This window comes from Oncorhynchus mykiss, chromosome Y (genome assembly GCF_013265735.2).
Source record: "Oncorhynchus mykiss isolate Arlee chromosome Y, USDA_OmykA_1.1, whole genome shotgun sequence".
NCBI classification, from domain to species: Eukaryota; Metazoa; Chordata; class Actinopteri; order Salmoniformes; family Salmonidae; genus Oncorhynchus; species Oncorhynchus mykiss.
Window position 1 is genome coordinate 36830585 of NC_048593.1, and position 16725 is coordinate 36847309.

The 16725-nt window shown below is 44.2% G+C and overlaps 1 protein-coding gene across 3 annotated transcripts; it reads right to left on the bottom strand.

Moving 5' to 3' along the window:
• Positions 1-1678: 1678 nt before the first annotated feature.
• On the bottom strand, positions 1679-11546 carry LOC110510202 (CCR4-NOT transcription complex subunit 6). 3 transcript variants are annotated; one of them, XM_021591578.2, is made up of 12 exons: positions 11257-11546; positions 9193-9314; positions 8391-8577; positions 7568-7653; positions 7193-7294; positions 6901-6969; positions 6595-6752; positions 6213-6367; positions 4760-4914; positions 4432-4665; positions 4128-4330; positions 1679-3930 (listed from the first exon to the last, which is right to left on the bottom strand). In XM_021591578.2, the coding sequence occupies exons 2-12, from the start codon at positions 9302-9304 to the stop codon at positions 3718-3720; spliced, it is 1674 nt and encodes a 557-aa protein (XP_021447253.2). In that variant the 5' UTR covers positions 9305-9314; positions 11257-11546; the 3' UTR covers positions 1679-3717. The 3 variants fall into 3 exon arrangements, with proteins under 3 accessions (XP_021447253.2, XP_036823720.1, XP_036823719.1); XM_036967825.1 differs by lacking the exon at positions 11257-11546 and adding an exon at positions 10428-11162; XM_036967824.1 differs by lacking the exon at positions 11257-11546 and adding an exon at positions 9556-9900.
• Positions 11547-16725: the final 5179 nt, after the last annotated feature.

Consider the following 16725-nt stretch of genomic DNA (forward strand, 5'->3'; position numbering starts at 1 on the left):
GACATTTAATCATAGTAAAAATCACATCTAAGGTCAGTTAGAATCACCACTTTATTTTAAGAATGTGAAATGTCAGAATAATAGCAGAGAGTGATTTATTTCAGATTTTATTTATTTTATCACATTCCCAGTGGGTCAGAAGTTTACATACACTCAATTAGTATTTAGTAGCATTGCCTTTAAATAGTTTAACTTGGGTCAAACGCTTCAGGTCTCCTTCCACAAGCTTCCCACAATAAGTTGGGTGAATTTTGGCCCATTCCTCCTGACAGAGCTGATGTAACTGAGTCAGGTTTGTAGGCCTCCTTGCTCGCACACACTTTTTCAGTTCTGCCCACACATTTTCTATAGGATTGAGGTCAGGGCTTTGTGATGGCCATTCCAATACCTTGACTTTGTTGTCCTTAAGCCATTTTGCCACAACTTTGTTAGTATGCTTGGGGTCATTGTCCATTTGGAAGACCCATATGCAACAAAGCTTTAACTTCCTGACTGATGTCTTGACATGTTGCTTCAATATATCCACATCATTTCCCTTCCTCATGATGCCATCTATCTTGTGAAGCACACCAGTCCCTCCTGCAGCAAAGCACCCCCACAACATGATGCCACCACCGTGCTGCATGGTTGGGATGTGTTCTTCAGCTTGCAAGCCTCGCCCTTTTTCCTCGAAACATAACAATGGCCATTATGGCCAAACAGTTCTATTTCTGTTTCATCAGAGCAGAGGACATTTCTCCAAAAAGTACAATCTTTGTCTCCATGTGCAGTTGCAAACCATAGTCTGGCTTTTTTTTATGGCGGTTTTGGGGCAGTGGCTTCTTCCTTGCTGAGTGGCTTTTCAGGTCGATATAAGACTCGTTTTACTGTGGATATAGATACTTTTGTACCGGTTTCCTCCAGCATCTTCACAAGGTCCTTTGCGGTTGTTCTGGAATTGATTTGCACTTTTCGCACCAAAGTACATTCATCTCTAGGAGACAGAACGCATCTCCTTCTCGAGCGGTATGGCGGCTGCGTGGTCCCATGGTGTATATACTTGCGTACTATTGTTTGTACAGATAAACATGCCGTTTGGAAATTGCTCCCAAGGATGAACCAAACTTGTGGAGGTCTTTTTTTCTGAGGTCTTGGGCTGATTTCTTTTGATTTTACCATGATGTCAAGCAAAAGGGCACAGAGTTTGAAGGTAGGCCTTGAAATACATCCACAGGTACACCTCCAACTGACTCAAATTATGTCAATTAGCCTATCAGAAGCTTCTAAAGCCATGACATAATTTTCTGGAATTTTCCAAGCTGTTTAAAGGCACAGTCAACTTCGTGTATGAACTTCTGTCCCACTGGAATTGTGATATAGTGAATTATAAGTGAAATAATCTGTCTGTAAACAATTGGAGGAAAAATTACTTGTGTCATGCACAAAGTAGATGTCCTAACCGACTTGCCAAAACTAGAGTTTGTTAACAAGAAATTTGTGGAGTGGTTGAAAAACTAGTTAATGACTCCAACCTAAGTGTATGTAAACTCCCGACTTCAACTGTATATCCACTGTGATTTGCAAAAGAGCTGGACCACGCCACTATTCTGGGTCACAACAGACTCAGAGCAATATTTCAGAATAACACATTCTGCCCCCATTTTTACCTTGGTATTTTTTGTACTGTATGTAAGTGGACTTCACACATGGACTTGAAGTAGAATGCATCAACGCTGTAGGTCTAGTAGTAGACATACAAAAAACATGACATGAAACAAAACTTAAAAAGAGAATGGCCTGAGTTGAGGAGTCAGATAGAACCATTTTACACAAGACTTCTTCATGATCGGTTTCCTCCAAAAACAATAAAGAGGACATGATAAAAACAGACCTAAATATGTTAGAGACAAGTGGTTTATAGTGTCATCTGCTAAAAAAAAAAAACATCCCGATAACTCTAAATAACAATAACTAAGACAAGGGAAAAAAAAAACTACTAATGTCTGATATCTAATAAACCAACGACTAACAATGTTAAAACACTTCAGAGAGAAATAGAAGACAGTTCAGGTGTTCACTGATAGCACTGGCAGTGCCATTTTGAGAACAGAATCAGTGAGGCTGAAGGTTTCAGGTTTTACCCCAAATGCCAAAAGAGATGTGGCAACAATGCAATAAACCTGCCTCTGTGAAATGCATTCAATATACATTTGAAAAAAGAAAAACAAGTGGTTCATCGGGGAAATGGAACCTGGCTGAGTGCAAATTTCAACAGCGGAAACTTGAAAGAAAAAAACGCTTGTACAAGCTGGACTTTTACATTTCTTTAACTTTAAAATGGAGACAAATTTTGCCTTAAAATGTACAATACAATCATTTTTGCAAAAACTGGCCATACAGGTACAAAATAACGCAGCGTATTATGACTTCTGCAGTTCATATACAATCAAGTTGAGTCCAAGTTTCTGTATCAAACAAATAGCTATTAGTAATGGAAAGGAATAACCCTGTTTAGAGCGTGGATGTCTTTACAATTGACATTTGCTACAGCTCTGTCTGTTAGAGCATGTTTTAGGGGGCTGTCCACCCAGCTTTAAACCATAATGCAACTTAACACAACTTGGCCCCTGACCAATTCCAAATGGCTACACAGCTATGCGGTCAGAGATGGGCTCTCTGTCCTAGGACAACATGTTGGGAAGCTGTCAAGTCAGACTGACCATTTTCCCTTTTCTAAATCCCTAAGCCCCGTCACTAAGAACCACTAATGGTCACTGAGTGAATGACAGGTTGTTGTCGTAATATTTGAATATCTGACGCTAGATTCAAATGATGGCTCTGTATGGCACATAATGTGTGATTAAAAGTTCAAAATGATTTGAAATATTAAAAAAGGTGGTCCCTTAATTTTGCTCTGTTCATATTAGGCTATAAAAACAGAGCAGGAGTGAGGTGTTAATCCTGTGTGTCTCGATACGCTACAAGCCGGAATGTGTACATGTATCATCACTGTTACGACACCATTCCACTTGTAATATACATTTTACAGCAGTATTTCAGGGGTTTGAAATGCTGTTGTGCCTTAGCTGCACAGAGCTATTGCCCACTCAGTATAAAATGGAGCCACTGAGTTAGAGGACAGGCTTTTAGCACCCGGAGAGGTGGTCTCCGCATCAGCGAGTGGAAAAACAACGTTTGGCCTGCTCTCTCCAGCACCTCCAAACCTGCTACACTGTTCAACACACCTTTATGGCAAGATACAGCAATGCATGGGAATGGATTTGGAGTCGTAGAGGCGGAGACAGACTCTGGTTAAAAACAGGTATATCGGCCTCGTGGGTTTATCTCGTTGATCGGTGGCAACTTGAGATGTACCTGTTCGCTCGGGCTGGAGTGTGGTGACACGACTCCTTCCCTATCAAAATATCTCACTTGTAGATTTGACTATTTGCCACACAATAATTCAACAACTTATCTATAGGTGATGTAAAAACTGTATAACACCAAGGACTGCAAAGTGTGATATGGCGCGGAAAAAAATACAACATCAAATTGTGTCCAGGAAAGGAGGTAAAACTTGCCGTGAGCTTGTGCTTCCGTTAAAATCCTTGGGGGGAATGATGGCCGCACACCCCCCCCCTCTCTGATTCTACATAGATTTATCCAGAATATTCTTAATCCACCTTGCAGGAAAAATAGAACAAGATTAGAGCATCAGCTCCCTCGTGGCTCTGACAACTACCTGCGCCCTGGCAGGTGGATTCCGTTGACTGACGACGGGCTGGGAAAGAGCAGCTCCAGTTGTGCAAACAGGGAGAAGTGATCGGAGGGGATGTGGGGGTGGGGACAGCCGCTGATATTGTTCTCATGGAGCCAGTGAGGATCCAGAGGACCCAGAACCCCCAACACATTGAGCGTAGGCTGAGAGTAGAAGATGTAGTCAATGATGCCCTGCACAGAGAGGAAAAGCACGTTAGATGGCAATACATTCACATCACCCGGGCTGGAGAAGATTAATCAGTGTGACCCAAGCCTTCATAATAGCCCAGGCTTTTAGAACATTCCAGACAGCTTGACGCTAAATTTACACCAACGCAAAAAATAACGTGCTACACAGAAGACGGAAGACGTGACCGTGACAGTCTCACCTTGAAGTCGAAAGTATAGTTGGTGTAAGGCATCAGGCCGTTTTCATAGACACTCTTCAGCTTGAAGTCGTGGGTGATCCTGCCGTTGGACGTGTCCTTCTTTCCGTTGCAGTTGAAGTTCGTCAAGCTGTCGATGTAGCGCAGCTCCTGAAAGTCTTTGTGGGTGCTGTCCACTCCACCCGAGCTCAGGAACTCCACCACACCTGCAAGCCCGCAAACACACACATACCACCAGGCATTACAGATGTCACTACAGTAGAGCACGCTCACTTATTCAACTGAGCCAGTCCAGTCATCCACTCACCAGAGTCAGGCAGTGAGTTGAGGTCAGCACACAGGACGAGTGGGACGGCGTTGGTCTCCCCGGAGATGGAGGAGAGCTTGAGGCTGCGTGTGGCCTTGTCTACGATGTTCTTCACCTCAGACATGAACATGACGGTCTGGACCACCTTGACGTCTGAGTACGCCGGGTCCCAGTGCATGTGGGCATTGGCCACCAGGAGGAGCTGTTTCTCCATGCCGTGCAGAGACTTCCCCGCTGGACAAACACACAGCATAACAGCAGCGTTTCTACATTGGAAACATTTAAGCCCTATGGAATTCCCACTTCTTTCGTGTGTGGTGAGACCTACCAGACTGCTCCATCATCTCCTTGCGCACCTCTAGAAGTGCAGCCACACCAATGTTGTCCTTAGTCATGACTCTGTTGAGCATGGCCTCAGAGCCCTCAGAGTTGGCCATGGCCAGCTGGTTGAATTCCACCGTGTGTTTCTGTACCAGACTGAATCTATACAGTAGAGAGGAGGAGAGTCAGAACAGACCGGTGAGAGGAGGAGAGGAAGAACAGACCGGTTTAGAGGAGAGGAGAGGCAGAACAGAAAGGTGAGTGCAATGTGCTGCCTCTGGGACAGCTTAAAAAACCTCACACTTCCTCTCTTATACTATGTATGCATGCCTATAAGGACCGGACATTTTTAATTAAGAGCTTAAAAATGGAACCATGCAACAATAGCAAGCCTATCGTCTTACAGTCAAAAAGCTATAGCCTATTATTGAACATGCAACTGCTGTAATGTAATGAAGCAGATAAGTCATTTTCAAACATCTACCAAAATGAAATTAGCTGGAAAACACTGTTCTAAACAGCGGACCAAAATGTGACAGAGATGAAACTATCCACTAGAAACTTTTTTTTATTTTTATTTATTTTACCTTTATTTAACCAGGCAAGTCAGTTAGAGAACAAATTCTTATTTTCAATGACGGCCTAGGAACAGGTTTTTACCTTGTCAGCTCGGGGGTTTGAACTTGCAACCTTCCGGTTACTAGTCCAACGCTCTAACCACTAGGCTACCCTGCCGCCCCCAAACTTAGAGGGGGAATCTACAACAACTAGGATGTGTTGCTAATATGACCAGGATCGTGCCTTCAGCTCCAGGACAACAAAAGACAGCTGATGTGGAAACCAATAGAACAGGGGAGAAATGCTGGTTAAGGGCATCGAGAAGTCTTTCTAAGATATTTGCCTCCATGTTTCTATGGAAAGATTTTAAGACATGCCTCATTATTTGAAGTAAAGTAAAACGTTCAGCTTTCAGACAATTACTGCCTCAAGCTCACATTGCAAAGCGCTGATAGCCTCCCTACCGTTGACTATAGCCTACGCACTCGAATGGCAAGAGGGAGGCGTGCTTGATTTACAAATTGAGATTGACAAATGAAAAAAAGGTCCTTTTGAAATTGTGGCTATCAAAATGTATTTATTTATTTTTTTACACCCGATTGCATTTAGGATTGTTATTTGTTGCGCAATGAATGTTTCACTCCAGTGAAGAGCTGATAGGACATTCCTCTCCTCAAACTAGTCTTGTATGCTGTGAATGAGTGATAAATAAGATGCATGATGACGAAAGAAAATACACAAGTGACAATTTAATACCACTAAAATGATGCAGATTAAACTATGGACCGATAAGCATGACCGGTCAAACGTATTATTGGCAGCTAACCGATTAACATCCTTAATACATATGTGAGCTCACAATCTAATTAGGTCTGACAGTTGGCAGTGTGGTGTCAACTCACTTTTCGGTTCTGTAAAATATTGCGCAGCCGTCCACATGCTTGCGGTCGCACTCTGACATGGTCCTGGCACGGGACTTAGGGCTAAAGAAGCCCTCGTAACCTTGCTCCTTCAGCTCTGGCAGGAAATAGCTGTAGTACTGAACTGTTTCCACTTCCTGTTAAGGAAAAACCAGGACAATTCCAGTTAGTGTACATTTTGAAGGTGCATTATTCAAAGTATAGGACCTGTAAACTATGGAAATCGAACCCCCATTCTCTTCCAACAGATGTCATTCTAACGTGACACGGTTGTCCTGCCATCTGATGCTAGACTAATTGTACCACACACGTCATCATTCATTGCAGCGGTCAGTATTAAATCCCAGTGTGTCCGTCTGCCCACCTGTAGGCTGATGATGTCAGCACTGCAGTTCAGGATCTCCTGCATGATGGACTTCTTCCTGAACTCCCAGTTGAGGGCCCAAGAGGGGCAGTAGCTGTACAGCTGGCGAGTGGCGTACTTATCACACAGCACGTTGTAGCACATCACTGAGAACAGGGCTAGCAAAGGACATAGGGACGTAAACAGGAGATTATCCAAGTCTCATTATGGCTTTGAATATGATCAACACACACAACAACGTGTGTGTTGATATGTGGCTTTCAATAGGCATTGCAAGTGATTTGTAAGGGTGGCTGAGTTTGTTACCTGCTGTTCTTGCCCGGTCCGGCTCGGCCTGAACAATCCATAATCTGGGTGGGGGCTGCTCTGAGCTGACTGAGACAGATAGGGGGAACATGAGTCATCCTTACACTGCTCCTCAAGGAGGAGTGACCACTTGAATAGGATCATCAAGATCAACTGACAGAGCCAAGTCATTCCATTCACCCAATGTCAAAGAAAAGCAACTTATTTAATACCTGCTAACTAACACACTAACACACTCACAATTCAACACAACACAGGAACAACAACACCCATTTCTTGTTTTTGGACTCACCTCGTTTAATCCCTGACAGATTGCCCAGAAGGTAGTTGAGCAGTTTCCTTGTGCCATCATGCTCCTGGTAAAGGTTCAATATTTCTTGTGCAAGTGGGTTTCCTGCAGAGGAAACAGAAAGAAAATGAAGACACTACACAGAAGATATTACACAGGTTCAAGGATGCAGAATGAAAACAATGCCACATCTCTCATTCTGTGACCTCTACTCTGGAAATCACTTGGCTGAGCAACCAAATAGGCATACACAGATTATTATTAGAGCTAAAACTACACAAGGGAATCCTTAGAGAAAACCCATGCAAGATTTCAAATCCCTATGAATTTAGAAAACCCAAACAACCAAAACTTAAATGAGTATGAAGCAAAGCTTACCTTTTAATCCCAGTGTTTGTAACTGAAACAGTTTTCCAAGCTCAAAAGGTAGAACCCTCAACTGGTTGTTGTTTAAAATAAGTTCCCTGTAGAAGAGGTAAGACAGATGCGTTTTAGGATGCTCGGGACAGAATAAGATTCAGAAAGTAATCAAAGAAGTGAAGGCTTTTGTCAAGTCACCAGAGCTGTAGAAATCCCTCTAAAGTAACACATAACGATCTTCTGTCAATCAATAAGTATCTGTTCAGGTCATTTCCATGTCTGCTCAGCCAGTTACTGAGCAATGTTTCATTGAGGGTCAGGTGCAGAAGAGTGAATACACAGGAGCGATACAAACAAAAATGTCCTTGAAACAGAGTAACTAGCTATTACCAATTTCAATAATAATGAGGAATAAGGATATGCAATACCACACATGGGAGCCTGAAATGTCTCTTCATCCATCTCCTTTATAGAATGTGCTCTCAGTCTAAATTCCCTAGACTCTGAAATGGCAATGTTGACTGAATGAACAAACGCACTTATCATTTCGAATTATAATGGAAACAACTCAGAACAACAGGGGTTGAAGCATGAGAATTGTAGAAAGGGGTTAAATGAAACAGAAACCAGGTTAATTCCAATGCTATTTTGTAAATGAGGAACATCAAACTCTTCTCTTTAACAGGCCATATCAATAGCTGTTAGCGCATATCATTTCTCATGTGGAAGACAATAACAGTAATGTGGATTTTAGTTCTCCAAACTAGCATCACTTAGTGCACGGTGAATTGTCGCCACTGAAGACTGACAGACACTATGTCGCCACTGTAGACTGACAGACCTGAGAGACACAATGTCGCCAAGCTCGACAGGCAGGCTCCTGATCTGGTTGGATGAGAGGTCCAGGTACACCAGGTTTTGAAGTTTGCCGATATCAGGCGGGATACGACAGAGGGAGTTATCGCCGATATGAAGAGCAGTGAGGTGAGTCAACGTCCATAACGAGGTGCTCAGACTCCTCACTTTACCTGCCCAGGCGAGTGGGGGAATGAGGGGACAAGAGAGTCAGTGAAAACAGGAGCACAGAAATATCGTACAGTAATTTAAATAGAAATAAAGAACACACCTACTAGGCCACGGGAGGTTGCTGAGGGGAGAACGGCACATAGTGAACAGAGCAAAGGGAATGGCATCAAACACCTGGAAACCATGTGTTTGATACGACTCCAGTCATTACCCTGAGCCCATTCTCCCCAATTAAGCTGCCACCAACCTCCAGTGCATAGGCTTACGTGTTGGAAGCCTTCAAATCAAATTGTATTTTGTCACATGCACCGAATACAACAGGTGTAGGTAGACTTTACCGTAAAATGCTTACTTTCAAGCCCTTAACCAACAATGCAGTTAAGAAAATAGTTAAGGAAACATTTACTTAAAAAAAAAATAGTAACACAATAAACAATTATGAGGCTATATACAGGGGGTACAGGTTAGTCGAGGTCATTTGTACATGTAGTTAGAAGTGAAGTGACTAATACATACTAACGCCGTCACCACAATGAGCTTTTTGACATGCGCTAAGCCAAACAGTTTCATCTGTATTAGATGCTATAGCATGTAATGCCACCCCAACCGGTCCTCACCACTGATTTCGAGCTCAGCCCAGTATGACTTCTTCCCATTGGCTGCCTCCTCAGTGGACATTATCGTGTACATCCGCCTCGGGTCGGGCGGATCATATTTTTCCTTGGGCATCCCTGTAACACTAAAAAAAAAACACAAAAATACATTGCATGATCCATTTGAAGCCATACCCTCAAAGAGCTATCCTGGAGATTTTGACTCATATGCAAATAGCCTAACACATGAATTCATAGAACACCTAATATTTACAAACCTGTGAGGGAAAAAAAAAACATGAGTCTAAGATAATGCAACTTCAATACAGTACTTTGCAAGTCTGTTTAGCCTAAAGTTATTTGAAGAAAGGAAAAACCTGCACTCACTGAAATATTCTTTAAGTTCGTTGTTTTTAACATGGATATAACATGCCTCTCTGTTGCAGCTATTTTTCTCTAGCCTAAAGTAATTACAATTCACCACTTATTCCACGGGGCCATCTCCAAAACATGCAAAGCAGTAGAAAACAGGGTTTTTTTTCCAGAAACTAAATGTACACCTCTAGTAAAAACCACTCCGTAGACAGCTGATTCAACCTGCCATTCATTCAGCGCCACAGATTCAGACCCTGTGCCAAATGGTCGTCAGTAGTTACCACAGCCACAAAGTCTTGAACCCTATCTACAATTTCTCTTAAAATCTGATTAAATCTCATCCTAACCTTAACCACACTGCTAACCTTATGGCTAATACTAACCTTAAATTAAGATCAAAAAGCACATTTTATTTATATATATTTTTTACGATATAGCCCATTTGACTTTATGGCTGTGGTAACTAGTGGAAACAGTGCCAAAAAAAAGAGGCTGATGAATGAGCACTCTTAATAAGAGAGCCATAGAAAAACACGTATACACAAATTATTTTGCTTCAATTCTAAAATCAAGACACATCTTAACACAATCAGAAAAACAGATTGACAATGTGTCAAGATGGTAAAAACTGCAAGATCCACGTGTTGAGTTTAGGAGCTACCACAAAAGCAAAGACTTAATAAAATAGCTAGCCTCGCTTTCTTAATAATGACAAAAACAAGACCTTCCTCCTGTAAATCACATTTTAACTTCAGGCAAGTTTAGGAGGGGTTGTGCTGTGTTGCCAGTAAGCATAAACACACATACCTTACTAACGTTAATTATTTCTGATACATAAAATAACTTGCCATTACGTTGACAGCGTGGCTAACACGTTCACAAACCTTTGTTCTGACAAATTGAGGTCAAAGACTAGCGGATTGCATCTTGCAAGTTGTTAGCAAGCTAGCTAATTTCCATAATAGTTCATTTTTGGCATTGGTTACTGGTTTACCTAAACTACTAAGTAAACACTTGACATCATTAGCTAGCTGAACAAGTTTGTAGCTAACGTTAGCTGGTAAGTTAATGTTAACTAATGTCGTAGCATATGCTACCTAACGTTAATAACCACAACAACAAAAAATAAAATGCCATCCAAACCAACATTTCATGATAACTAGCAACTATGACAGTTAACTGATCCATCTAACTTTGTTAGTTCAACACAAATGCAGCTATCTTTGCCATTCGGCTTGATTTGCATACTGGGTAAAGTTGAAATACATTGGCTTCATTACATTGAGCCCTATGAGCTTCAGAGATAGATAGTTTAGTTAGCTAGCCTTTCGAGTACGTTTACATAACTAGCCAGATATCAGCTATCAAATACTTCAGCCTCCCTCGACTTCTAGATTGACTTCAGAGTCTGGTTGGCTAGCTAATGTTAGTTAGCAAAACAGAAACCAATAGTTAAAGTAGGAACGAGGAAATGTGGCTATCTCTCATGGATTAGCACGTTTTGCTATATAGCTGGATAACTAGCTTATATAGTTTGACAACTAGCGTTAGGGTTCTAGCTAGCTACCCATTTTTATTGTTAGCTAACTGGGTTAGCATTCGTGTTGGTTAGCTGACTGGTATTAGCTATCTAGCTCATACGTCTCGTAAAAGTAACGTTTTCGTACACAAACAAATGCGTATCTATGACTGAGAATATGATGGTTCAGCTACCTGTATGAGCATACCAATCAGCGATGGCGAGTACGTTACGTTTCCTTAGTTTTTCTAATTCACTTTGGGTCAGCTGTTACCCACTGAAGGAAAACAAGAATCATGGCGTCCGTCAGAATGTTGGTGTGTGATAACGCGCGTCGTAATTGGCCGTTGCTGACACGACCAAGGCCATTGGGCCATTTCCTCGTACAACGCCTCCAAAATGTGTTTGCTGGTACAAAACAATATGTAGTTCGCATCAAACACAGTTCCCCTGACTGTAGTGTGCAGTTCGCGGCTGGGCTCCTTTGACTCCGCCCACCGTTTTTTTTTGTTGTTGGTCCATCTGAGGTTTGACACACTGAATACAAAAACACACACGATTGTGCAAGGCACACGTTGAATACAAACATATTTCATTTTTGAAGATCGTAAGAAATGTTATATAAATCGGTACTTGCGCTTATGCTTCTAGTTCCAACAGTGCAGTAATATCTAACAAATAATCTAACAATTCCCAACAACTACCTAATACACTCAAATCTAACAAGTGATCTAACAATTCCCCAACAACTACCTAATGCACACAAATGTAAAGGGGGAATGAGAATATGTGTATATAAGTATTTGGATGAGCGATGGCCGAGCGACATAGGCAAGGTCCAGTAGATGGTATAAAATACAGTATATACATGTGATATGAATAATGGATGATAGCGGTGTGAACAGACAGTGACTCGGGTGGTTGTTGTCCTTGATGATCTTTTTGGCCTTCCTGTGACATCAGGTGCTGTAGGTGTCACGGAGGGCAAATACTTTGCCCCTGGTGATGTGTTGTGCAGACCGCATCACCCTCTGGAGAGCCTTGCTGTTGAGGGCGGTGCAGTTGCCGTACCAGGCTGTGATACAGCCCGACAGGATGCTCTCGATTGTGCATTTGTAAAACTTTGTCAGGGTTTTGGGTGACAAGCCAAATTTCTTCAGCCTCCTGAGGTTGAAGAGGCGCTGTTGCGCCTTCTTTACCACACTGTCTGCGTGGGTGGACCATTTCAGTTTGTCTGTGATATAGACATACTGACAAGCTGAATGTGCTTTGTACACTTCTTAAGGGTAGGGGGCAGTGTTCGAAAGTTCGGATGACTGACGTGCACAAAGTAAACTGCCTTTTACTCAGGCCCAGAAGCTAGGATGTGCATATAATTGGTAGCATTGGATAGAAAACACTCTGAAGTGTCTAGAACTGTTAAATAATGTTTGTGAGTATGACAGAACTGATATGGCAGGCAAAAACCAGAGGAAAATCCATCCGGAATTTGTTTTTTGAGGTCACAGGCCATTTCAATGCTAGACTATGGGATAAACAAATAAATAGGACCCAGATTGTAGTTCCTATGGCTTCCACTAGATGTCAACAGTCTTTAGAAAGGGGTTCAGGCTTGTTTCTTGAAAAATGAACAAATAGCTGTAGTTTTTCCAAGGTGTCTCTCATTAGAAAAATAGTCTTGTTGCGCGCGTGAATGAGGTGTGCGCTCTTCGTTATTTATCTTCCCTATTGAACATACTATTTTCCATCTTAAATATGATCATTTATTTATATATTAGAGTACCTGAGGATTAATTAGAAACATCGCTTGACATGTTTGGACAAACTTTTTGGATTTGTTTGTACAGTGCCTTGCGAAAGTATTCGGCCCCCTTGAACTTTGCGACCTTTTGCCACATTTCAGGCTTCAAACATAAAGATATAAAACTGTATTTTTTTGTGAAGAATCAACAACAAGTGGGACACAATCATGAAGTGGAACGACATTTATTGGATATTTCAAACCTTTTTAACAAATCAAAAACTGAAAAATTGGGCGTGCAAAATTATTCAGCCCCCTTAAGTTAATACTTTGTAGCGCCACCTTTTGCTGCGATTACAGCTGTAAGTCGCTTGGGGTATGTCTCTATCAGTTTTGCACATCGAGAGACTGACATTTTTTCCCATTCCTCCTTGCAAAACAGCTCGAGCTCAGTGAGGTTGGATGGAGAGCATTTGTGAACAGCAGTTTTCAGTTCTTTCCACAGATTCTCGATTGGATTCAGGTCTGGACTTTGACTTGGCCATTCTAACACCTGGATATGTTTATTTTTGAACCATTCCATTGTAGATTTTGCTTTATGTTTTGGATCATTGTGTTACGGTGCGTGAATGAGGACCCAAAAGCGAATTAACGTAAACAGAGCTTCTTTAATAACAAAACATACGTAGGCTCAGATGGACCGGCAGATTCCGACAGGACAGGACAAGGTTGCAGCAAACATGACGATAGTCTGGTTCAGGCATGAATAACACAAACAAGAATCCGACAAAGACAGAAACAAAAACAGAGAGAGATATAGAGGACTAATCAGAGGGAAAAAGGGAACAGGTGGGAAAAGGGGTGACGAGGTAGTTAGGAGGAGACAAGGAACAGCTGGGGGAAAGAGGGGGAGAAAAGGTAACCTAATAACGACCAGCAGAGGGAGACAGGGTGAAGGGAAAGGACAGAAACAAGACACAACATGACAATACATGACAGTACCCCCCCACTCACCGAGCGCCTCCTGGCGCACTCGAGGAGGAAACCTGGCGGCAACGGAGGAAATCATCGATCAGCGCACGGTCCAGCACGTCCCGAGAGGGAACCCAACTCCTCTCCTCAGGACCGTACCCCTCCCAATCTACTAGGTACTGATGACCACGGCCCCGAGGACGCATGTCCAAAATCCTACGGACCCTGTAGATGGGTGCGCCCTCGACAAGGATGGGGGGGGGGGGGGAAGACGAGCGGGGGCGCGAAGAACGGGCTTGACACAGGAGACATGGAAGACCGGGTGGACGCGACGAAGATATCGCGGAAGAAGAAGTCGAACTGCGACAGGATTAATGATCTGGGAAATACGGAACGGACCAATGAACCGCGGGGTCAACTTGCGAGAAGCGGTCTTAAGGGGAAGGTTCTGAGTGGAGAGCCAAACTCTCTGACCGCGACAATATCTAGGACTCTTAGTTCTACGCTTATTAGCAGCCCTCACAGTCTGCGCCCTATAACGGCAAAGTGCAGACCTGACCCTCTTCCAGGTGCGCTCGCAACGTTGGACAAAAGCCTGAGCGGAGGGGACGCTGGACTCGGCGAACTGAGATGAGAACAGCGGACGCTGGTACCCGAGGCTACTCTGAAAAGGAGATAGCCCGGTCGCAGACGAAGGAAGCGAGTTGTGGGCGTATTCTGCCCAGGGGAGCTGTTCTGACCAAGACGCAGGGTTGCGAAAAGAAAGACTGCGTAAGATGCGACCAATAGTCTGATTGGCCCGTTCTGCTTGACCGTTAGACTGGGGGTGAAAGCCGGAAGAGAGACTGACGGAAGCCCCAATCAAACGGCAAAACTCCCTCCAAAATTGAGACGTGAATTGCGGACCTCTGTCCGAAACGACGTCTGACTTCTGAAAACATTCTCGATGATGATTTGTGCCGTCTCTTTAGCAGAAGGAAGCTTAGCAAGGGGAATAAAATGAGCCGCCTTAGAGAACCTGTCGACAACCGTAAGAATAACAGTCTTCCCCGCTGACGAAGGCAGTCTGGTGACAAAATCTAAGGCGATGTGAGACCACGGTCGAGAGGGAATGGGAAGCGGCCTGAGACGGCCGGCAGGAGGGGAGTTACCAGACTTAGTCTGCGCGCAGACCGAACAAGCAGCCACGAAGCGACGCGTGTCATGCTCCCGGGTGGGACACCAAAAACGCTGGCGAATGGAAGCAAGCGTACCCCGAACGCCAGGGTGGCCGGCTAACTTGGCAGAGTGAGCCCACTGAAGAACGGCCAGACGAGTAGGAACGGGAACGAAAAGAAGGTTCCTGGGACAAGCGCGCGGCGACGGAGTTTGAGTGAGTGCTTGCTTTACCTGCCTCTCAATTCCCCAGACAGTCAACCCGACAACACGCCCCTCAGGGAGAATCCCCTCGGGGTCAGTGGAGGCTACTGAAGAACTGAAGAGACAAGATAAAGCATCAGGCTTGGTGTTCTTAGAGCCCGGACGATAAGAAATCACGAACTCGAAACGAGCGAAAAACAGCGCCCAGCGCGCCTGACGCGCATTAAGTCGTTTGGCAGAACGGATGTACTCAAGGTTCCTATGGTCAGTCCAAACGACAAAAGGAACGGTCGCCCCCTCCAACCACTGTCGCCATTCGCCTAGGGCTAAGCGGATGGCGAGCAGTTCGCGGTTTCCCACATCATAGTTACGTTCCGACGGCGACAGGCGATGAGAAAAATACGCGCAAGGGTGGACCTTGTCGTCAGAGAGGGAGCGCTGAGAAAGAATGGCTCCCACGCCCACCTCTGACGCGTCAACCTCGACCACGAACTGTCTAGAGACGTCAGGTGTAACAAGGATAGGAGCGGATGTAAAACGATTCTTGAGGAGATCAAAAGCTCCCTGGGCGGAAACGGACCACTTAAAGCACGTCTTGACAGAAGTAAGGGCTGTGAGAGGAGCTGCCACCTGACCGAAATTACGGATGAAACGACGATAGAAGTTCGCGAAGCCGAGAAAGCGCTGCAGCTCGACGCGTGACTTAGGGACGGGCCAATCAATGACAGCCTGGACCTTAGCGGGATCCATCTTAATGCCTTCAGCGGAAATAACAGAACCGAGAAATGTGACGGAGGAGGCATGAAAAGTGCACTTCTCAGCCTTCACAAAAAGACAATTCTCTAAAAGGCGCTGGAGGACACGTCGAACGTGCTGAACATGAATCTGGAGTGACGGTGAAAAAATCAGGATATCGTCAAGGAAAACGAAAACAAAGATGTTCAGCATGTCTCTCAGGACATCATTGACTAATGCCTGAAAGACAGCTGGAGCGTTAGCGAGGCCGAAAGGAAGAACCCGGTATTCAAAGTGCCCTAACGGAGTGTTAAACGCCGTCTTCCACTCGTCCCCCTCCCTGATGCGCACGAGATGGTAAGCGTTACGAAGGTCCAACTTAGTGAAAAACCTGGCTCCCTGCAGGATCTCGAAGGCTGAAGACATAAGAGGAAGCGGATAACGATTCTTCACTGTTATGTCATTCAACCCTCGATAATCTATGCAGGGGCGCAGGGACCCGTCCTTCTTCTTAACAAAAAAAAACCCCGCTCCGGCGGGAGAGGAGGAGGGGACTATGGTACCGGCGGCAAGAGCTACAGACCAATAATCTTCGAGAGCCTTACGTTCGGGAGCCGACAGAGAGTATAGTCTACCCCGGGGGGGAGTGGTTCCCGGAAGGAGATCAATACTACAATCATACGACCGGTGTGGAGGAAGAGAGGTGGCCCTGGACCGACTGAACACCGTGCGCAGATCGTGATATTCCTCCGGCACCCCTGTCAAATCACCAGGCTCCTCCTGTGAAGAAGAGACAGAGGAAACAGGAGGGATAGCAGACATTAAACATTTCACATGACAAGAGACGTTCCAGGAG

Excerpts from the sequence above, each read along its gene's own strand:
- LOC110510202 (XM_021591578.2), bottom strand. The coding sequence starts at position 9,304 with ATGCCCAAGGAAAAATATGATCCGCCCGACCCGAGGCGGATGTACACG. Across the intron at positions 8,578-9,192 it reads GGCTGAGCTCGAAATCAGTG|GTAAAGTGAGGAGTCTGAGC; the intron begins GTGAGGACCGGT and ends TCGCCTGGGCAG. Across the intron at positions 4,331-4,431 it reads CAACTCACTGCCTGACTCTG|GTGTGGTGGAGTTCCTGAGC; the intron begins GTGAGTGGATGA and ends GCGGGCTTGCAG.